Source organism: Dendronephthya gigantea, unplaced genomic scaffold (assembly GCF_004324835.1).
Source record: "Dendronephthya gigantea isolate DGI-Jeju-01 unplaced genomic scaffold, DenGig_1.0 000001F, whole genome shotgun sequence".
Classification (NCBI taxonomy): domain Eukaryota; kingdom Metazoa; phylum Cnidaria; class Anthozoa; order Malacalcyonacea; family Nephtheidae; genus Dendronephthya; species Dendronephthya gigantea.
Genome location: NW_021163011.1, coordinates 5416627 through 5439976, shown reverse-complemented (window position 1 = coordinate 5439976; position 23350 = coordinate 5416627). Strand labels below are relative to the sequence as shown.

The window sequence follows — 23350 nt, the reverse complement described above, 5'->3', positions numbered from 1 at the left end:
TACATAGGTCTGGGCGAGACGAGATACTCAATTTCTCAAGGGCCTGTTTACATGAAAAAAGTTGTCCCGGCTAGGCCTAGGCGAGGTAAAAACCGCATCACATCGACCACATCGACCACATCAAAGGCTTAACCTGATTAGTGCCTCATTATATGCAGTTTTCACCTCACCTAGCCGGGATAACTCGCTCCATGTAAACAGGTCCTAAATTTGTAGGTATGGTCTGAAGAGATAAAACTTTAATGATGGCGTTGGCGTTAGGGTCATAACGCCCAGATAGCATATGGTTACATGCACTTCAATTATTTTTCAATAACCGCGGCCACTGAAACTATGTATCTTGCTGACTTGCTAGATAAATTATTATTTAAACGAGAAAAGGAATTTCCATAACAACCATAATCTATTCATGCATTTTCGTTTAGCCAGTGCATGCGAATCGTCGTGACCATAAAAAATGTCGCTCTTCTGTGGCCACTTGTCACTCGAAATGCGTATGTCGAGTCGCCAGAAAAAAACAATGGAATGTTTTAGAGATAGAAACTTCTTTAAAAGAATATGAGAAATACCATGCACAGTTGAAGTACCAACCGCCTAAATAGAAGCCAAAAATTGTCTGGTATATGTTGAAATCATCGTGGACAATTTCGGTAGAGAATCGGAATATTTTCTCTGAATAGCGTCAGCGATAACAGCGTAGTACGAGATCATCCCTAATCCAATTCACGGACGATTCTTCGATGAATAAATTCAGTTCAATTGTGTTTAAAACCCTTGTACTAAAGCGCCTCGTTTATTCCTCACCAGAATCGCTTTTGGCGACATCTTCGCACGCCTTCGGAGTTCGGAGCAATGCTTAAGCCCTAACAGAAAATGCTTATTAATTTGATGGAATTGCTCTTTTATTTCGATCTCTGTCTCTGACAATTCGAGCAGAACATTTTATGCAGTTGAGCATTACATTATTTTACGTTTGGCTTCGTATTGGCATTAATTGGCCATAGAACAATAGATTATCTCAATGTATTCGAGATTCTTTGTAGATTAAAACAAATGTTGGACAAACACGAAACAACACATATGAAATTATAATTTATTCATGACTTTGCTCATAATATATTCATCGTTTTGCCTGGTAACTAACACAACGTCTCTGAATTTTTTTTGTCTCCGAGTTTTTTGTTGTACTCAGGGCAATTGTACAGGATGTTTATTTCCTTGATGTCTCCCACACTGAAACCACATCGCTGACCAAATTTCTTATTGGGATCAACCCTTGAAGTTATAGTATCCAGACCATTCTTTGAGAACGCTCCATTACTATACTGCATAACAGACTACAGAAAAAATAAATAATCAAAACTAATTGAAGTTGAATTGCTTCGCAAGTAATATACGGAAAATTATCCATTAAACCATTTATACCATCCAATTAAACCATTTAAATTGTAGATCATTTTCATTAGTTTGCGCCGTTTTTACGAAATTTTAGTACAACTTGCATGTATCACAAAGTTATACTGTATGTCTACCTATAATGCCTATAATACTAGTAACCTAGAATTTGACCTATAATGAAACGGTGATCTAATATCTGATGCTAATCCTGTGTTCAGCATTATAGGTCAATTCCTCTTGACCTTCGCTTGCCACTATACCAAACAGTTTAGTTACTTTTTGAATCGCTATACTAACATACTGACTTGTTTCAGTGGTTTTCCTCTGTTTCGATAACTTCTCATTCGTATATTTGAATAATGCCTTGACTTTATGTCAGTGCACTTACCATAATGTTGAAACAGATGAGTTGTTTATCCAAGTACTTCGCTATTATTCTGAAATTATGCTTGAATTCTTCAGAATTCAAACATATTAAAAATGCCATGAATAAATAACATACTGACTGAGTGGCCCGTGCATGTTCCTTAAATAGGTTCCTCGTAATTAGGTAAAAAGAAATAAAACAATTAATTAAATAGCCTACTAGCTTTAATGTTTTCCCAGTGAATTTTTATAGTTTCGTCTCTATCAGGTCGAGCCATCTCGTGGAAGAATCCAAGTACATGCATGATTTCGTGTATTGGAGTTCCTAATCGTAAACATCCGAAGCCAATAGAAACAACCTGCATACCACCACGCCGACCAACGTTTGAATAACAGCTAAAAAACAAGTGGTAAACTTTAAATACATGCATTAATGCATACACTGATTGCAATGGGAAGAAGAGAGCAATGCCAATGAAAATCGCATGCTAGTATATTGGGTAACTGACCGTGAACATACAAAACATTCACGAAAGAACAGTGTAGATTTCTGTTTGTTAGACATATCTTTTGTCTTTACAAAGCTAAACTACAAAGCTAAATTTCCAACTTCATAAATATCAATAACCCAGCCTGGAGTTCAAGGTGTAATACCAAAGGCATTGAATTACCTGTGGTTTCTACGTGCCCTATTCCTTATAATTCCTTATTCCTGTCAAAAACCCATTTTTGCAGCGTCCACAATATTTTTTACGCGCATGTGCGTACGAATATTAATATGACTCCGATATGAACCCGAATCTTAAAGCTGTTTTATAATAGCTCCCTCCCCCCTACCTCCCTCCCTTAAACTTTGCGTTTGAGTGTGAACCTTCATATATCTATAGTTATATCTGCTAACCGTAAATATCAAGATCGTAGTCATCGCTGGTTAGCCTGAATACTTACGCAGATCCATTAGATATAAATTGTACATAATCCTTGGCCCCATCACCAGGTTTTTTTTCAACGAATCGTATACACGTGTACTTGTGATACTCCTCGATTGCACGTCTTATCACCAATTTTGATGCGTAATCTAAAAAACATCCGGGTTACTGAACCTCTTTCGCTTATATATACGAAGTACGATAACAGAAAGCGTAGTATTTTTTATGGAATATAATTATGCATTCATGAAAAGGTTTTTGTGCATGCGTGGATTCTCCTGATTTAGTTCAGTGCGAGTGGTGTGTATCGTAGGTTATCTAAGATATATAACACCTGCCATGTAACAACTGCCGCCATCGCTCTATGTTTGGGTATAGGCTGCGGTGTTCCTGCATGCAAGGGAATCTAAAGTGTGCGAACGAAATTTCTCACACTTACCAATATTTGGACCGAATTCATAGTAAATTGTTCTTTCTGGCCAACGATAACTTTGTAAGCTTACAGCATCACGTTTACCAGCTAAACCATTCAGTACATCACGAACATAATCGTCCATAACAATGTCCTCCTCAAATAATTCTAAAACAAGAAACAGGTATCTTGATAAAAAATAACGGAAAAAGAGAAATTATGGCCGTGTACAAATTTTTCGCCATGAGTGCCATGCCAGGTGGATTTTTAGCAATGAAAATCACAAATTCGACGAATTTACACAGCCAGGGTTTCAAAAAAACCAAACTGCAACCGGCTGCAAGAATTACCTAAAGGTCTCGTAAACACAATTCATTATTATTCATGCCTCATAAACTATCCCAAAATGCAATTTTAGTGGTGGTCTGTGGCTACTGTGGTTACTCAAATCTTATATTTGAATTGCCGACTTCTGAACACTATATGCATGATATATAACTACATGTATATCATTATTTACTTACGCCCATTTTCAGGCAATTCATCGTCATAAGCGGGGGATTGTTCTTCTTTTGATGCATCTAAACAAGTACAAAAAAAACCAATGAGCATTTAAATCTAGCTATATTACAAACCATGAAAATTGAGTTTTGATTTCTGTTTTTTCTTTTTTGAGTCTGGATTGAGTTTTGATTTCTCAACATGACGTTTATATGTACACACAACATACATGGCCTCTATATATACCCTCTTTTAACTCATAGCTTTAAAGCGATATTCAAAACTCAGACATCAAAACTTTATAGATATTACATTAGTCATTACCATTTCCAGGTGTATCCACGTCGAACCATCGCTTATTTTCATTAGATATCTGAAGACACCTTGTATTCTTCTTATCCCTTTCATATTCTTCTTCTAATTCGTGTTTTGAAAGGTATTCATTATCATCATGTTCCCAGTCGTCTTCCATCTCGTTGTCAAATAATTCTAACTCGCGTTTAAAGCTTCTTTCATCACTATTATCTGGAACGAGATTTGCTTATTTTCAGTTTGTCAGCTCGGTAAAGATTATTAATTAAGATACAACGATTATAATACATGCAGACATGACAAATGTATTAGATGCAATAATGCAGAATTCTTTAGGTTTTTTCCAACGAAACTTACTGAATAGTTATGCATATGGGGGAGTACTGTGATTATAATCAGGGCAATCCTAATCAAGAGGCGTACATTCTTTGGGAAGGAGGAGAGAGTAGGTTGAGTGAGCAGTGAACATTTCATCCCAATTGAAAGAAATGTATACGCTGCACTCGCTACGTTTTTGGCATGTGCATGAGCCTCGCTCTCAAGTCTCAATAGCTATTGCTTGAAACTTGGGACACACTTGGGACTTGAGTCATGCATGCATTATAGTGAAGATTATATTAATTGGTGATACGCAGTAAATATCAATACGGTGAGCCCTAGCTATTAACTCAAATTCTGATCAAGCTATGACATGCATATTTCGTTCTTTGCCACACTCGACATTGTTCGCCACGATGGCAAAGCTTATACCAATGAATGTTGGTCAATTTAGGCGACGCCGGTCTTTGCATGACAAACGACGCATATTACCTATTACCAGACTCGCAATGTATTCTACTGTACAATTCACTACATTTTGTGCTGGTAATGCCGTACATTTTGTGCTACAAAGGCGATAAACTCACGACTTATTGAAGTTCGTTTCCTTTGTCCCGCCATTCACATGTAGCTACTCATACACGCAAGTGAAGTTTATATCCAATCAAATTTAAGAAATCACTTATAGAGTTTTGAGTTTTAAAACATTATGTACATAATATTCGACAAAGTGAAATTTTCAGCCTTAAACGCGTAGAGTGGATAATGATGAATATCAGCGATTTTTTTGTTGGGTTTCTGGTAGCTAACGAAATATGAATCGTAAATGCCTTAACTGACAATGTATCAATCAAGACTACTTTATTATATTGCATGACCGCATATTTTGTGGGAACTGGTGATTTCCAGGCAACCAGGAGCACTTTCAAAATCGACTCAGTTATATAGTTCGTGAGCATGCATATATATGATATATCATCTTTGAAATGTAAACGCAGAACTTCTCGTTAACTTTTCGTGAAACCATAATAGCTATAATAAGATCCAAATTTCAAATAGAACGCGACTTACAGATATACGTTTGACACAAATATTTTGCATGATTTGTGAAGTACAATATCTAAGCTACGCCTCAGGTAAAAAATAATTAATTATTATGTGTTCTGTGAACAGTGCCCACTGTCCAATCACTCCTTACGCAAAAGCTTTTTGTATTCGTTTTCTACTGCAAACAGATCGATTGAAAATGGAGCAACATGGCACGTCGAAACTGCGATTAATTATCGTTGCTTCTTCTCGTTATTCACAGAAAGCATCTCATTTTCCTTAGTCTGATAGCGATAGATAAGATGTCCCAAGTCAAGGCACGAAATAAATATCGAAATCAATTATTTCCAGTTCTAAACTTTGCATATGCCGCCATCACATTGTGTTATATGACGCTATTAATACCTTTTGGGATTATAGTTTGGTAAACGATTATATTTTGGAAAGGGAGACGCGAGATTGTGGTCACGAAAAACTTCTATGTACCACAGCACATGCATTGAGTCATAGCAAAATAGTTTAACATCTAAAATAAATCAGTTATTCACCGAAAATAAGTTTGGTTGACGAATTAAATCCACAATAAAAGTTATAAACGACCGGTCCAGCCCACGGTCAACCGGTCAGAGAAAAGTCATTAGTCATCAGAAACACGTCGTCATGGCTGAATGTAATATAGTTGTTATAGGAGGAAAGAAGCTCACGAACGATCATATTGAATGTGTACTGTTACTAAACATGTATAGAAAATGCACTTGTAATGGTAGCTTCTACACGTTCGAGTTGTAATTGAAATTCATAAAAATAAACACAGCTGTCCAAAGGCAAAGGCATTATTAATAAAAAAAAGCAGTAAAACGGGGAGGAAGCTAGTCTAAAGATATATCTACTTGCCTTAATATTGTGTAAAATCGTTTCTTTCTAAGTGTATGACAAATATAACTCTTTTCATAATAAAATATCAGTTATGTTATTAGGATTTCACTCATTTCAGTTCTTCTATAGCGCAAATACGTTTGAATGTAAAACTAAGAGGAGTTAATAGGATTCATGCACTCTTGACGTCCCACGCAGTATTTATAATATGCACATTCTTCAGATAGAAAATGCTTTTTGAAGTATAAATACGCGTTAGATTTATAAAAATTAAGGCCACGATTGCGTGTTTGTCCGCCTTGGCTTTACGCATGCGAGCTCCGTACAGCCAGGCAATCCGAGCGACCGTGAATTGCAGAACTTATATTTCGAGAGGCTGATTCCAATATATGTATGTTTATAACTCGCGATTCATCTCTTCGGCACAATATCAGAGATATATATTTGTAAAAATCAATCATAAATACGTATTATACGTGTGTATAAACGGCTTGATTCCTCAAGCATCATGCATGGCTTGCTTCTGCCCACAGGAGGCGACACTCACTCATAAGATAGATAAAACTTTACTTTAAATCTTGATTACGAAAAGTCAAAGTTCAAAGAAAAAGGCTAGAAAACTACAAGGGGTGGAAACAAATATCTCTGTCCATAAGAAAAGTTATATGGCCATGGCCCATGGCATAGGACAACCAAAATATTCACCAAGGCAGACAAGAAATCTTTAATAAATTAATGATTACACAGAAATCGTTGAATAAAACGCTTTTACTGACATATGTATATTCCGTATTTTTTTTGTTCTTGTAGCGATAGATGACATTCTATATATATACATATATAGTCTTTTATAGACGTGTCATCAGACAGTGGTAAATAAAGCTACATCACTGCGTTAAAACATAACATTTTAGAGAAACGCTCAAATATCAGATGTTAATTTGCATTCTATAGATTAGCATAAAAGTCAACTGAAACTGAGTTACTATATGTATACATCAGGTGTTTGAACGATCACTTGTTTCCCGTTTTACTTGTGGCTCAGTTTTAAGTGTAACCTCTACACTATGAGAAACAGCAAGAGGATCACCTCAGAGATACAACTATGTGTAGAAATGTATAAACATGCCGGCGAACAAATGTTACGTCTATAAAATGTTTTGTAGTGTTTAATGAGGTGAAGTTCTACATACCTTCTTCCCTTTGAACGGGATCAGCACAAATACCCGAGAGTAATGGGCCACACACACATAATACTAACAATCCTAGTATTAGAGAAGCCATATAAAAACACATGTAATCTTTTCTACGTTTTACTCCATATTTACCGTAAGCTGAAGCGCCTATATAAACGTCTTTTGTATAATAATGGCTGGATATTGTTATGAGTTCCGCTTCTTTCGCTCATCTAAATTTATTCATTTATGCAAGAGGATTACTGATAAAGAAACGACTTTGTCAACCCACGTCAAAGGAATATTTCTTTGTTTTATCAAAGCCTTTTGAAACTAAGGACTTATACTACAATGAGTACAATCTTTATAAGACTACGCCTACGGAGCTCAATATTTTGACTACGTGTTTTACTTTTTAATACCGCATAATATTCCCTAAAGGTGCGCACAATATATGCATGTCAATAGTAATACAGAATTCATTAGCGGTTGGTTGGTTAGCCGAACATTAAGGCCAAAACTTGGCAAAATGTTATCAGTGCTATAGTGCTAATACTATATACCATTAAGAAAACTAAAAGGCTAGTGCCAGAGCAGACACAGGGCCGTAGCTAGAAGCTTAATTGGGGGGTGCATTTCATACATTTGTCTTATGCCCGACTGATTTCTTTTGAGAGCTATTGTTCCCATGCATGATACGTAAACATGAATATATGATTAACACCCCCCCCCCCAAGTGGGCGGTAGCTACCGCCCTGGTGCCAGTAGTGGGCCAGGTGGTTGTCCTAACTAATACGTAAGTAATTGGGATAAACTGAGGCAACTTGTCCCACACTTGCATGGGGTCAATAAGGGTAGATATGAAACACCATGCATGCACGAGTTCTTTTCAGTTGGGAAGTCCTTTAAATTCCTATCATCTATGACGTCTTTTCAATACATCTAATTAATTCAGTGGATTTAAATAAATTACGATTAATTTTTGGCATGATTCTGAATTTTATACTTATAAGTAAATTTGAAACTATTATTTAGTGAACTATATTAAAAAGCACAGTAATGTGATAATTTCAAAAGGTTTAAAATCCAGTTGGAGACCATCACCACCCTGCCAAGGCAGTTCTTCCAGCGGCCTCTCCAGAAGATCGCACCTTGAAATAAATTGCAAGATTTTTATCATGCAAGTGCTCCTTATAAAAATATTGCTGTAGAACTGTACACATGTAGTGCATGACGCCATACCTTTGAACTTTGGAAATGCCTAATTGTGATACAATTTTCGAAGAATTGTGCCCTCCAAAAGCTTCGTATAATCTCATAACCAAAGCATTAGGTTCTCTTTCAGCCTTCATAGGAATTAAAAAACTCACTCAGTTGACGTTTTTATATACATTGTAATACATATACATAATACACAAACGAACCTTCTTTATAGTTTCCAAAACGATAGCCTCATTCGTGACTTTGAAATATGAAACACGTCTTAGTTCTATACATATAGGAAATAGCGACACATAGTTTAGCCAGTCATAATAACATGTTTTTTCAGATTCTTAGCTCCCAACAAATTCCCCAAGTATGAGGATTTCCTAAGGTCAGAGCTAAAAGACGGACAGAGATGAGTCCGCGATTAAGAAAACGATATCGGATGTACTCTTCACCAAAATGCAAGATTTAGAAAAATTACGAGATTTAGAAAAAAAAACGCCAAATGAGGTTAAATTTTAACACATGATTAATTGGAACGTTGATTAATTCGCTTCTATATGAACATTTTTTAAATGCATTAATTCTTGTAAAGTGCACACACGTCTTTTGTAAACGTGGATCATTTGATAACGCGGCCATCTGCCAGGTTGTCAAATATCAAAAGGAACGCAATGAAGAGACTTTGACGTCTCTGACACCCACGTGAATATTTTCAGCGTAAATAATAACATTAGTAAATTAAAAGATCTCCAAAAAGGGTTCCAAATGTGCATGTCAAAAAACGAACTATTAGTCTATTATCACTTGCGACTTTGTACAATTTGAGCATTAGGGTTAGGAGAAGGAGGGGGGAGGGGTGTTAATATTGTTTTGCCCATTCCACCCATTTCAAACGGAAAAGAAAGAATATTTGCGCCCGATATTTCCATGCATGCATGCATTAGTTATGGCGCTTGCTGTACCGTATTAAACAACTTACCACGACTAATATCAGTATTTGTAGGAACCAGTCTGAGTTCGTTATTGAAATTGTACGAGTGCCGTATCAATCCCGAATCCTGAAAGCTTCCTAAAAATTTGACAATCAATAAAATTCAAAAGAAAATCAAATTTCGCATATTTCAAATAAAGATTGTTTAAACAATGGCTATTAATGTTTATTCTTATATAGTTGATTATAACTGCGATTTTCTTAATATACTGTGTTTTATTAACAAGAATGACAGTACCTGTGTGAGGTAAAACAGCATACTTGAAGTCATGGCTTCCCATATCGGCTTCGTTATCTGGGGCTTTAGGAGCCCGCAAGCTAAGACCAGATAAGACCGAAAATTTATTATCACTTACGCCCCCCTACTGCTGAAAGGTCAGCGTGGTGATATAAAGTCTACCTCACCCAACTTTCCATCAACTATTCTAAGTATTCCTGGCTTGAATTTGAAGTGTGTATAATTCCACTCGAAATTAAGACCCCCTTAAACCTCTAGAATTTAACTGCATCGAGTGCTAAAAATCATAATTGATTCAACCTAACCTAAAGTGTATACCCGTATATATACGTAGCATGCATAAATCATCTGATAAATAAATCAGGAGTGTGTAATTTGAGTGGGCATTTCTATTGCCATCTTATACTATACCTCAACTCAGTGCAATGCCTCACTGATCCATATATAGTCCAGTGAAAAAAGTATACAGAAACATGACAAACCGCTAAGCTCCCAATTTTAATCTCCCATCTTGGAACTCCCAATTTTAATCATCTTTACTTACAGGGAAATGGTCATGACGTTGTTCCGGGTAGAAAATCCATACTTGTTGTTATTCATGATACCACATCCCCAGTTGTATTCAGAGAGGTCAAACCATTTTTGACCACATACCTATATGGATATACACAAGCATAACATATAGCAATGAACTGATTTTTTCAGTAAGAGGAAATAAAATATGATTGGAATGAAGAATAAAAAGACGTGTGTGACTGGCTGGTAAACGAAGAATACCTCGTAACGCGCCCAGTCCCAACTTGTATTGAAATGGGTAGGTCTTTGAAGGTGTCCAAACTGAATTTCATAAGTGGCATTTGGTGAACGAACATTAACAGGAAATTCAACTTTCAAAAACTTTCTGTTTTCATGCCAATCAACCTATACAACATATTAAAAAAATTAGACATGAGATAAAGTAACAGTGTATGTCATATAAGACACTTTTCATACCCCGAATTTAACATAATTATGCCAAATACATAAAGAACAATCGAAAACGAGGCAACACGGCCAATTATCTAAATCTAGTGAATTCAATCGTTTCGGTACATGCGTGTGAAACACGGCGTATAAAACCGAGCTAAATCAGTGAAATAGTGATCTTAAAAGCACTGACATTATGTTATGTATGCATAATATTGATGGACTACCAACACAAACCTTTGTGTGGAAAGATATAAAGGGAGAAACAGCATCCAATAAAATATGTTGTGTAATCCATGATTTTTCACTGATTTTTAGGGAAAACTGAAAGTAAAATTGAGCACATTTAGGTAGATACAACATGTACTGCGGAATAAAAACCCCTCAAAGTAAAACAACATGCCAGTAAGGAAGTAATGGACTAAACTACCGCTGTGTACCGCCAAATACCTATGCAAAGACGTGACGTACTGAAACAAGAAGTGCTATGTATGTTTAGATATTCTTAAATAGGTATTATAAGATCAACATAAAAATTTCTTTCATCAGTCATTGGCAGATGTTTTTTCAATTTGATCGATGTATCAATTTCATTAAATAGAATACAGGCTGTTCCTTTCGGGGGCTGTATATCACATCGCAAAGAATGACTGAGACGCCCGGACTTTAGAGAAATTACGGCCTAGGTCAAATAATGAAGCTATGACTTAACGTCTCCCAGAACTCTGTGGTGCTGGGATTCCTTTGATGCACGGCTTACATGAAGTTATGTTCGCCACACTCCCAATGAGCATTGGTCATATAAAAACTGAATTGCAGAATTAGATTTAATAAAAAGAAATCCATACATTTCGATTTTCGATTTATACATTTCGTGATAGATCGCAACGGAATGGAAAAGACAGTCGCTTTTCCACGCAGAGACAATTTAATCAATTTCATTATGCAAGTCACTACACCAATTAAAATTAATACGGTACAATTACATGAATACGCAACATTATAAAGATGACAAAAAAGTGATCATCCAGTTCAAAAATAAGCAATGTAATCATTCAGCGCCAATTTTTCCGCGTCTCGAGTTCATCCACAACTTTTCCGAAGTCGGCCACAAACGTTGTTCATGTTACATCTATTTCTGATGCGCGAATAATAATCAAGAAATTTTTTGAGAGGACAGTGTGTCTTGCCACAAGCGGGAATTTTCACAGCAACTTCATTTACTATCACTTGGATCTTCATCACTCTGGATATTCTACTTCTTGAGTTCATTCCCCAGCGGGTTTTATTGCATTCGTACAGCACAAACGCCACGTTTGCCGACATTGGTACAATGTTTGACGGACGAAATTCTCGTTTACCTTGTACAATGAAGTTGTCAGCACGCAATGGCAGATCATCAGTAAATAAACCCAACGAAGTAAGTAGAGGAACTACAGTTCCCGTGTGGGCAAACTGAAACACCCCAGAAGGTCTGCGACGTCGCATATACTGCTCAAAACTTTCAATTATTTTCTTGTACAGCAGGCACGCCATTTTGTAATTAATTTTCCTTCCACGACCATAACTCCAATAGATTTTCAAGTCATTTAGGTATTCCATAACTTCCAAATCATCATCTTCAAACAAAGAACACAGACTGACATCATTGCTGTCTGTCTGAGTACCAAACGCGCACATCAGATACAATTCGACCACATCTTTAGGAGTAATCAGGTTTGGTTTATTGTTTAGATTTAATCGTTTGGCAATCTTCTCTGTCACATTGCGAACGCGAGGTCCATGAATGAATTTTGAGTATTCAGAGATAGTTGATTTTGCGTTTTCTTTCTTCCATTTTGGACAGGCTTCATAAATACGCAGAACTTGGTCTCTATCAGCTGGACCAGAGGATTGTATTGCTATTGGCTGATACTTTCCCAGCTCAACCGGACCACGTTGTTCAAAAATACCTTGCGCAAACGCAACCGCACTCTGGCTCGATCTTAACTTATCCGTTGCTATGAAACTGTAATCTCTATTAGAATAATCCTTTTTGAACAATTCAGGAAACCTTTCACGAAGGCGCTTAGCTATCCAGTACATCTCTTGCGCGCCTAGTCTGGACAGCTCTTTACTCGCTGAGTTCCTCACATCGAGCGGAATTTCCCAAGGAAGCGTAAGTCCCTTGTAACGGAAAGTCGCATTCGCCCGGTTATTCAGAGAAAGAAATGAATTCAATCTTCGAAGAAACCAGCCCATGTTTGACACACGGGATTTAGCAGGATATCTTGAACCGTGCCTGAGCACCATGTTTACATACACCGGGTTGCATCTTGACGGTCGAGATATGGTTTCGTTTAGGAAATGATACGCTGTCTTGTCACTGAAAACAAACTTCTTACGAAACAATTGTTCTGCTTCACAATGAGTCAAAGATATAAAAAAAGTAAAGATCAATGCTTTGTAGATCAAACAGGAAGACATTTTGGCTCCAGTTTTGGCTGAATGTTCTCGGACCTTGAGTGAAACGACCTCTGACTTACCTCATGTAGTTTGATGTATTGTTCATGGAACAATGTTTGGCGACACACAACCTGTAGGTTCTAATGTTCCAGCATATCATATTACATGTTGATGAAAAATATAACTATTAACATAATAACCTGACTATCAACATAACAACCTGTACTTTTTATACTTTGCATACAAAGATAATAATATAGAGAATAATATAGGACTGAAAATTGTGTCGTAAAATCGCAAAATTGTGTAAAAACAATCCTTGTTTACCCATTTCGACTGATCCAGTACTCAGTGTTGATATAACTATATTATTTTCTGATTTATTAAAAAATCATCAAAACATCAGACGTTTAATTCTGTCTTGTAACACATCAACCTCGTACCCAGGGTCTTTACACATATATGTCATAAATGATATTGGATTTTACGCTGATAAGCTGGCGATAAAGTTTTAATAGTTTATAATTTTAAAAGTTTATAAACAGGTTTTTATAATAAAGTTCTTACAATGAGAAAATTGTGCAAGGAATTACACGATAGTACCACCAGTACGCATTGCGTACCTAGTTTTTACACGATAACATTCGGTGAATTTGTTCGTTATTGTTATCATTTTTCCCAATGATCAGGACATGAAAGTTAAATTGATGGGACCATACTGTGATATATTTATACGGTATTTATACCGCTTTGTTTACATACCATTTATACCAGGAAAACACCCATGGCAACAATGACACTTGATATTTCGTTGATAAGACGAGATTATAGATCAAGGAATGTGGGCATGTTTTCTAGATCTTAGTTTTTGATTACTAAATCTCACAACACCCTGAGCGCTTTCTAGATGGAATTTTTCTCAATATACCAAATCATTTGACGACACCATGAGCGTTTTCTAGAACTTAGTTTCCGATTACGTAAGGAACGTTTTCTAGACTGAATTTTCTTATTACTCTTACCACACCCTAAGAGTTTTCCAGACCTTGTTTTCTTATTATTCTGAGTCTCGCAACCCTTTGAGAGTTTTCCAGAGAATCTTACAACACACTGAGAGTTTCCAGACCTTAGTTTCTGATTATTCTGAATCTTGCAACACTCAGAGTTTTCAAGTTTCTTATTATACTGAAATTCAATTGATTGGAATAGGCGATTTTGTCACTAACTATACAGTTACTTTGAAATTCCTAAATATTAATAAAATGGAAAAAATTGGCGGGCGTATATTCATAACTTTACATTTGAAGATAAATAACACAATCTGCTTGAAGAGTTCGCTCACCTTGGCAGACACGCGAAGTGGCCCCTGTTCCACAATCTCAATACGAGTGCCCTCTTTGTTCTCAGAAACTTCTTTCCTGAAACAAACATAGTTGAGATTAAAATGAAGATGCCATGCAGATTTGAATCCCGGATACTTTCTCAACCCAAAGAGTGAAAATAAGATTGACAAGTAATGAAAAACTTCATATGTACCTGGTTTCTAGATGATAAGGCATAACGTCCCAAGCATCCCAATATAGCGGAACATTGTCAAAAATAACAAACTGATTACCACGACATCCTGGAGAAATGATGTCTCTAAATAAATAATGCAATACAATATATATTGTAGGTTCAGAAATAATCTCAGTTTTTCACATGCAATTAAAAGAAAAACAGTTCCTCTCTAACTTATAAACAAACTTATAAACAAACCTCTCTTAACCTGACTATATAGAGAACGTACCTCTTACTCTTGTTGTGGATAAGTGATACTAAACGACCACATCGATCTACTTTTGCTGTTAAAAATGAATTCTTCAAAACCACAAATTCTGAATCCTATTCCAGGACAAAAATAGCTTGAGTTAACGGGTAACATGAAGTACATGAACTTGTTCGTACAGCTGTCAGACGTTTCTGCATGGGAGCATTTCAACAAAGTGTACTTTTATGCATGGAATTACCTGTAGCACCTGGATACTACAAGGCTCATACTCTACATTACTTTCAACAACAGCATAACCCATACTTGGAACATCAACAAGAGCTGTTCAAACATGTGAAATCATAAAGTAAGCACTGAGAACGTCTAAGTTATTTTTTAAACGGTATAGTTTGGGGATTATTAAAGACGAAAACCTACCCAGAGTCTGACCACATCCCAGCTTTTGCGTCACTATTTTATCCAATCGTTCAGAAATTGTATCGGACAATATGACAACTTCTTGTCTTGGCCAGGAATGAGTGTTGAAAGCCACGAGTTGAGGTGTTTTTAATTTGGCGTCTGAAGATGCCTTGATAAAAAAATACCATGTTTTAAACGTACACTATAACGCTATAACGTCTAAGTTATTTTTACCAAAAGCATAAAGTTATCACAATTAGCAAACCCTTTTAATTATAGCATCCAAACTTTGTTTTAGCAATCCGGTACAACTCTCCCTGATGTCTTAATAGAATAAAATCACAGTATAAATGCAACTATACATAAGTAAATTACATACACGGTTCAAATATACCTGTATAATATTCCAAAGCATCAACAACAACCTAAACGTAATAAAATGGAAATGTTGACGATTATTCGTCCACGGTTATTCTTACCAGAGATTTTATCAATGATAACCTTGCTTAATCTCAAAGGGTGAAGTCCTAATAATATAATCGTTTTACAATTAAATGAGGTTGTAACAGCAATCCCATACCTAGAACCACTGAAAAGCTACTTCTATGCATCATACTCTTTCTTCTATGAAAATTCGAAATATTTGTGCTGATCACTTGCCTCATTAATGCAACTTCCTGGTATGACGTCATGAAACTGATTCAAGAGCAAAAGTTTCCATAATCGCTTTAGTTCTTCAACTGCATATGCAAATGAATCTTAAATATGTTTTAAAGCCAAATGTTAATGTCGAAATATCATCAGGTTCAATACAACAAGTCGTATATAATTATGTAACTAATAGACAAGCAATATATTATTATCTGGTATATTAAGTCATATCGCTACAGGAATATATAAATAATTTCGGTATAACGTTTTGTAATTTTACTGCATGAGGACAATTTCGATCATGATATTTGCCTGCACCTTTCGACTGTTCCGCTCCCTGGTTTGCATTCTTGGTGAGTGCAATGGAAGACAAAAATTCCAAATCGTGTAAAAGAAATTCACTCCGTCGATTACCATTTTTAATCTAAAAAAACACACAGACTTCCAATTTGTTTACTTGCCTTCATAATGGTATAGGTAGATCACATGTGTACATATTAGTATACTAACATTTGCTTGCGCTGTAAATGTTCCTTGATGTAATTCTAAATATAATTCACCAATCCATGTACAGAGCTTAGAAGAATCGTTCTCGTCCAGAATTTTAAAGAATTTTTGAGGACTTGATAAAACTACTCTATACAAGATTCAAAGACATTACTAGTTTACATACTATAGTGCAAAAGGTAATAATGCCAACTATATCTGGAAGATATTCAACTAACCGCACATGAAATGGACAAACTTACTTTGGTAAACCATCAGTATCTTTTACTCTGTTCAGTTTTTCAATCATATCTTCACTAAAAATAAAAAACTGTAAACGAATGATCAATTTAAGCGAGCGTTTCACATTTGTCATTTCGACGGATTAACTCTCATTTAAATATATCGATCACACGCACACCTGATCGTCACGCCACGCCCCTGTTTCTTTTATCAAGAAATTGCTTTCTTATTTCGATAATACTTTTCTGTTTTTTACGATATGTCTTCTTTTTCTACGATATATTTTTCAAGAAAGAGATTTAATATTGCATATATAAATACGTACGTTGGTCCTCCGCCTCCATCACCATACCCATATAACAACATACTGTTATTAGTTCGGCCTTTGTCTTTCAGATTCTTCACCGTTTTAATCATCTTCAAGTAAACACCAAAACACAGTCATCAGTAATCATAGAACATCGATCCAATAGAAAATATTGATATTGACTACGTTAAAAAATAGGCTAAGCTGCAGTAAAAAATATACAACTACATTTAACTCCATCTAGACGGAAACGTTTCATGTTGTAACTTGAAAACAACAATATTGCCACTTTGTCAAATCGGCAATGCTTTCACATCCTGAAAAGTTAGTTCCCATGTCCTTTTTAGAGAATGGTATTCTTGATTAATTCTTAGACATTTGAAGAACCTACATCATCAACGCCGGCCATGGATTCATATGTATCACCAGGAGGAAAATGGGCAAGACATCTAAAGGAAAAAGTAACGAGTTATATAAAACTAGAAATTCGAGAAAAAAGCACATTGCATATATAGCAAGTAGATAGCTAAGATAGTTAAGACATCAGGAGATAGTGGATATCCACAACGCATGCATATACAATCGAAGACGCACAAGTTCTGTAAAACTTAATTATAAGGTGTTACACGCATGCATTGTTGCATTAGGAATAAATTTCCTGCAACAACGCAAAAGAGAAGTACCTCGATCCATCAATGCCTTCCCATATAAACGAATTGTGCTGAAATTAGAAATAAGTGCAGGCCGGTGAAATAGAAAAAGTCAGCATATACTGGCGTGTACATGACGTCAGCAGACTTCATTCTGCTTACAATCAAGAAACGTTGTAACTCTGCGTTACTGCATGCATGTGTGTGCCCCATGGCCTACTAGCTCTCAATAACTGTTTGGACTGTGACTGCCTATACCTGGTTCTATACCACCTCTTTATTCGTATTTAGTTTGCTTATATGCAATACTTTTTTGTTTTTGCTTACATGCAATACTTTTTTGAACATACCGGAAACTTGTTCATCAAACTCCAGCTCAATTTTTGTGTTACAAAGTATTTCATTCCAGCTTCCCTCATAATTTGTGGTAACTGGGCGGAGTAACCAAACGTGTCAGGCAACCAAAACTATAAAATACCAATAAAACTATAAAATATATCACAAATAACTAAATCTTGCATGATATACGTTGAAAACGTAACGATAGAAATTCGATAGAGTAATATTACCTCTTGACAGAAAGAACCAAATTCTTCTTTAAAGAAAGACTGTCCAAATAAAAATTGTCGAACAAATGATTCACCTCCAGGAATATTCCCGTCCTACAAAACACGAGGTAATTCAGGTCACCAAAAAAGGAAAGCTCGATAATCATTTACCTTGAATGCGAATGGCAAAAAATTTAAAATGGCAAAAAGAAAACAAATTTTACCATTTCTACCCAAGTTCCACCAACTGGTAAAAAGCTTCCAGTTTTCGCAAATTTCTTCATATCTTCAAACAAATGAGGATAGTGAATCTTAACCCATTCGAATTGTTGAGCCTGTGAGGTGAGCAAAAGAAAATCGAATTTTCGACTTTTAGAGACATTGAGGTCTTAGATGGATCGCGTTTGATTGAGGTAATGGTAGAATTTGAATGTTTGATTCACTACATTTATGAATTTTAAGACCCAACTGCAGTAAAAGAGAAAAGCTAAGTTAAGCAGCAGCGCTGGTCCCTGAGTGGTAAGCAAAGGTGATTGATCTGTAGCGGTATTTACGTCCAGGAAAGCTAGAGGACTATTGAAGTAGCGGACATGCATGGGTTGGTCATAAGTAGGACGAATATACGCCGTGAGATGAAATAATCATTAACCAACGCAAGCACTTACAATATTAATTACTCTCCACAATCTTTTTGCAAACATAATGGAATTAAGGACATTAATGAATCACTGAGTACAATCTAACACAAAGAACGTTTATATTACACTTGTTTTCACGTCTTGTACCAATATTATACCCCTCTGCAGCAACGAGGGAAGGATTACCTGGGAGCATGTGAAGGTAAATTCGGGATATCTTTCCATTAGACGAACAGCTGAAGACCAACTTCTTCCACACTTTCTTACAGTCTCAGCATAAGGCCACAGCCAGGCTAAAAACGATCAAGTTTAATACTTTTATATCTAATGCAGTCGAAACATTGAACAGGAGGTCCTCTGTGCGGCTCAATGAGCAGAAAAATTACGTAATGTACAGGTCGTTTATGGGAGACTACATGCAACAGGTAGTTTAAAGTGATGGGAAACGCAGCAATTATGTTGTGTATGTTGAACGAAACAGTTCCTTCGTATGATTCTTTAATATTATTCATATGCTGCAATATTATTGGTTTCACTACCGGGCCCTGCATGCATGCATGCATGTATGTATGTATGTGCGAAGTAGGCTATTACAACAATGGGTAAGGCACCTATTCAAGATCGTAAGTAACATTGTAACAAAAGTGATTGCTTAGAAGAATGAAGAGAAAAATAAACAAACTAAAAATTTGACGAAACAATGAATATTGCAAAAATGCAACTTATATTTAAAGTCTTGTTGGAGGAAACTATCTGAGGTCTCGGTGCTGTCGGGAAAGCGCCTCTAGTTCTTTAGTGCACTATATCTCATGCATAGAGAAAACTCATACAGTATATCATCTCAGTGAATGAATTAGCCAAGAAAACCATGTACAATTATAGGCACTTAAAAATAAAAAGAAAATATGAAGTATACCTGTGTCGATATGACAATGTCCCATAGCATGAATCACGTGCTGACCCTCGCCATTCTTTTGTTTCAAAAACGTCTCGGCAATTTCGTGACAGCTTTTGAGGAAAACGAAACAAAATTACCATGTGCAAACAAAATTACCATAATCAAGGGTAGAAAAAGTATTGAACTGTAATTTAGCCTAAATTTAGCCTAAATTGAATTTGAAACAGTCACGGTTACGAGGACTTACAAAAATGGTGACATATTCGTCAGCGTGAGAAATCCGGCTAATCTATTTATATCAATAAAATATATGGCCATTTACCGTTCAAATGTTTCAGGTTTAGTCACATCACACATGTTAACAATGTCATTAGCAACGTATAGTGCCTGGGAACCTCGTAAGTTGTCTTCTGGAAGATGCTGAAAGTAAAAACATTGTACATACATGACGTTTTTGCCCATTTTGTCACATTGTTTTGCAGGAAGGCAGAAGAAGGTAGAGGAAGTCATATTCTACAGTACAAAGTTACGATAGGGCCGTAACTAGCTGGCCGCTGCAACTGAGGATGTATATACTCCTGTTTATATCTTGAAAAGCAATTTCTTTCACACGAAATTAGTCGAGCTTAAGATGAATATAAAAATTTAGACGCCCCTCAAGTTTTGGCCTTGCACGTGTGTTTTTTCACTACACTTATTGACTTAACTTTCAAGCACAGGTCGATATGTGGTAATAGACCTTATGTCAAATGCAGAAAGCCTGACGTTATACGAAGTTTGATTGGCTCGTGAGATGAAACTTCGTGTTTTGCATCCCGTGTTTGCAACGTCATTATGAGAAAGGTCTATGTTCGCATTAATCTTTCGACAGCTCCAACATACGTCGTTTCAACGCCCATTCTCCCTTCCTTCCTGTGGCCATGCCAGGCACAATTCTGTCCTGGTTAACCGCACTCAGCAAGCTGGCTCAATATCACGTAACGTAATCGTAATTCTGAAACAATCCGGAATCGCGCATGCGCGAATGTTTTGGCCGTCGAGGCCAAAGCGCCCTGCTAGAGACGTAAAGTACTTACTTCTGCCATACCGATAAGCATTGTAAGATCCAGTATAAGTTGGTTACAGTCTCTATCAAAGACAGCGATATCCGCCATTGATAAATCAAAATATCGAGTTAATGACGGAGGACTGATCATAGTGCCTTCACCAATACCAAACAATTCATTGCATGCCATCTCAATGTAAAAGGTGAAGCTGAATGAAAGATTTAAACAAATTTTATGCTTCAATCACTTGAGTGATTGTATCGAACAAACCCAAATGATTACGCATTATATTTCGATCAATACACACGTCCATACCACTCATTTGGTACTGAATTTTCCGTTAGGATATAATCCGTACGGTCTGAACCAGATAAGCCCTAAAAATTAAAAACTTCATGTTAATTGTATGCTAGTATAATGCTACATGCCAACAATGCTCACCTGAAACCAAAGACCTCTAGAGATGAGGGTACTACGGTCGAATTAACGTTTCTAACAAATTAATGTTGCCATATTTCACTCCTGGTTCTGACTGAAAACCCTGCTTCACATGCCTGCCTGAGTATGAGCAATCTTAATTCAGACATTAATCCAGTTATCTTGTTCAGTCTATGCACATGTCACATTGCACATTGCACAATGCAAGCGTATTTTGGCAAATAGGTGCAGGCCACAGTTAAAAGGTGAGCCTCTAGAACTATTTACTGTATTAATAATTTCTACATAGAAATTACTGTTTAATACAACCTAACAATTTAGCCTTACCTGTATTGCTTTACCATGTTTCCAAACCTAAGGAGAAAATAAAATGACAAATTTGTACAGCCTACAATAAAATTCTCTGAGGAAATAGCCAGCCTCCTCTACCGGCTGCAAATAATATGTGGCCATGTTGACCATGTTGTGGTGTAAGGGTAAACTTTTCTCCCTACATGCGTCCTAGGGGAAGGACTGAAAAATACTACTCTTACTCACCATTGCTTCTGAATTTGAATTCCATCTAAAATGTACTTCCTCTCCATTCCAGTCATTTGGGATTTGAACTGTCACTTTAAACCAATGCGTACTCCAACTAAATTTCATATCACATACCACATACCAAATTATATCATTGTTTGATAATAAAACAAATACACACGTATGATTTACCATAATTTGAAGTATGCTTATTCACTACTATGAATTAATTGGTTGGAATCACAAAGAGACAACCTCTTAAATTATCATGCAAGTGTTGCATAAGTTTGTTACCTGGGTCCAAACTTGTCTCCAACTTTTGCAGGTGAAAACTGACATTTTACTGCATCTTCATATTTTATGCGATTATTTACAGAACAATGCAGCAATTCCAACACAGAACTTGTTTTGGGATAAAGTCTAGATTTTGTATAATTGTGTTAAAATACAGAATAGAAATACTATATACATATAAGTGAATTTATGCACTTCGACCATTGAATTCGGCATTAATTGCTACATGTTAGATGAAAATAGTTTTTACAGTCATGATACACCTGACATACAGCTATATTCTATGTTATTACATTGCCGTGATATCTAAAATTTTCTAAAGGGTATAAAAATTATGCTAGATCTAAATTATATATATGTGAAGTAAATGTACAGTAGGTTTGCCTGCCAGAATTATTGCACATATGAAACGGATTTTTCGCACATGACTGAACCCCAACTACATAGACTTTCTACACCTTTTCCCGCGTAAAACGGTGTTTGTAAATTCAAGCTAAATTACTTTATAATATCGACTGTCACCATGCAAACATACAAGAATATTACACTGACTTACACGTAGACAAAAAATAATACATACAATCAATGTTCACAAACTCACCTGCTCTGAAGATTAATATCGCTGAAATATAATTTCGAGATAAACTTCTCTGCTCTCTCAAATGTACATCGTCTGCTTTTCAAAACAAGATTCTTACCCCAGTTTTCTGCCACTTTTCTGTCGTCTTCCATATTTTTAAAATAACTTTATTCCGAGAACAAATAATTCAAACCCACAGGAAACTTTATGTAAGCTGCACTGTGTCAACTGTACTACTCATCGCAAACGGACGATTGCGCTTTAGACTAATTTTTGATGGAAGTAACTAGAAGAAAATAAATCACCACAGCCAGAAAGATCTTACTTAAATTATTACAAATGCAAAGTTTGGCTGCTAAATTTTGTAAAATACGGAAAATATAGTCATGCGAAGTTGGCATATTTTGTATACTTTTGTATTACGTGCGGAAATATGTAACTAAATTAGTTACAAAATTCCAGCCATAATACATAAGTATACAAAATTCGTCAACTTCACTTGGCTATATCTTCCGTAATTTACAACAAATACCAGCCAAACTTGGCATTTTTACTAATTTTAGTAAGCTCTTTTAGAAAATGTCCTTTTTACCGCCAATGTAAAAAATTAGTCTAAAGCGCAAGTCGCGTCCATTACCATGCACTACGCCAGACAATCTACCAGCAGACTTGTCTAACCTTAAACTTGGTATACCCCAG

General features: G+C 36.1%; 3 protein-coding genes across 4 annotated transcripts; all 3 read right to left on the bottom strand.

Moving 5' to 3' along the window:
• Positions 1-1081: 1081 nt before the first annotated feature.
• On the bottom strand, positions 1082-7925 carry LOC114523700 (zinc metalloproteinase nas-13-like). 2 transcript variants are annotated; one of them, XM_028544712.1, is made up of 8 exons: positions 7353-7925; positions 3931-4131; positions 3630-3686; positions 3133-3273; positions 2713-2842; positions 1985-2160; positions 1787-1854; positions 1082-1337 (listed from the first exon to the last, which is right to left on the bottom strand). In XM_028544712.1, the coding sequence occupies exons 1-8, from the start codon at positions 7453-7455 to the stop codon at positions 1140-1142; spliced, it is 1074 nt and encodes a 357-aa protein (XP_028400513.1). In that variant the 5' UTR covers positions 7456-7925; the 3' UTR covers positions 1082-1139. The 2 variants fall into 2 exon arrangements, with proteins under 2 accessions (XP_028400513.1, XP_028400521.1); XM_028544720.1 differs by lacking the exon at positions 7353-7925 and adding an exon at positions 4824-4993.
• Positions 7926-7932: 7 nt separating this feature from the next.
• On the bottom strand, positions 7933-22829 carry LOC114523683 (alpha-mannosidase 2C1-like). Its single transcript, XM_028544688.1, has 34 exons — positions 22673-22829; positions 22072-22197; positions 21796-21892; positions 21586-21612; positions 21136-21197; positions 20851-21028; positions 20097-20194; positions 19793-19884; positions 19063-19169; positions 18463-18573; positions 18260-18352; positions 18041-18157; positions 17724-17761; positions 17432-17489; positions 17059-17150; positions 16754-16807; positions 16515-16641; positions 16323-16428; positions 16014-16111; positions 15748-15778; positions 15619-15677; positions 15372-15522; positions 15193-15275; positions 14973-15067; positions 14720-14824; positions 14526-14601; positions 10976-11062; positions 10550-10693; positions 10317-10426; positions 9773-9852; positions 9523-9612; positions 8759-8823; positions 8577-8680; positions 7933-8485 (listed from the first exon to the last, which is right to left on the bottom strand). Exons 1-34 carry the CDS (start codon positions 22801-22803, stop codon positions 8374-8376), a joined length of 3204 nt encoding a protein of 1067 aa, XP_028400489.1. The 5' UTR covers positions 22804-22829; the 3' UTR covers positions 7933-8373.
• On the bottom strand, positions 11552-13297 carry LOC114523690 (multiple inositol polyphosphate phosphatase 1-like). The gene has a single exon (XM_028544700.1). The coding sequence runs from the start codon at positions 13202-13204 to the stop codon at positions 11822-11824; it is 1383 nt and encodes a 460-aa protein (XP_028400501.1). The 5' UTR covers positions 13205-13297; the 3' UTR covers positions 11552-11821.
• Positions 22830-23350: the final 521 nt, after the last annotated feature.

What these genes read in the sequence shown, in the direction of transcription:
- LOC114523700 (XM_028544712.1), bottom strand. Translation starts at nt 7,455, where the DNA reads ATGTGTTTTTATATGGCTTCTCTAATACTAGGATTGTTAGTATTATGT. An exon ending in TCCCGTTCAAAGGGAAGAAG is followed by an intron (nt 4,132 to 7,352) that starts GTATGTAGAACT and finishes ATCTCGTTCCAG; the next exon opens with ATAATAGTGATGAAAGAAGC. An exon ending in TGAATTGCCTGAAAATGGGC is followed by an intron (nt 3,274 to 3,629) that starts GTAAGTAAATAA and finishes TTCTTGTTTTAG; the next exon opens with AATTATTTGAGGAGGACATT.
- LOC114523690 (XM_028544700.1), bottom strand. Translation starts at nt 13,204, where the DNA reads ATGTCTTCCTGTTTGATCTACAAAGCATTGATCTTTACTTTTTTTATA.
- LOC114523683 (XM_028544688.1), bottom strand. Translation starts at nt 22,803, where the DNA reads ATGGAAGACGACAGAAAAGTGGCAGAAAACTGGGGTAAGAATCTTGTT. An exon ending in CCATGGCCGGCGTTGATGAT is followed by an intron (nt 17,151 to 17,431) that starts GTAGGTTCTTCA and finishes GTTTACTTGAAG; the next exon opens with ATGATTAAAACGGTGAAGAA. An exon ending in CATTTACAGCGCAAGCAAAT is followed by an intron (nt 16,429 to 16,514) that starts GTTAGTATACTA and finishes GTGTTTTTTTAG; the next exon opens with ATTAAAAATGGTAATCGACG.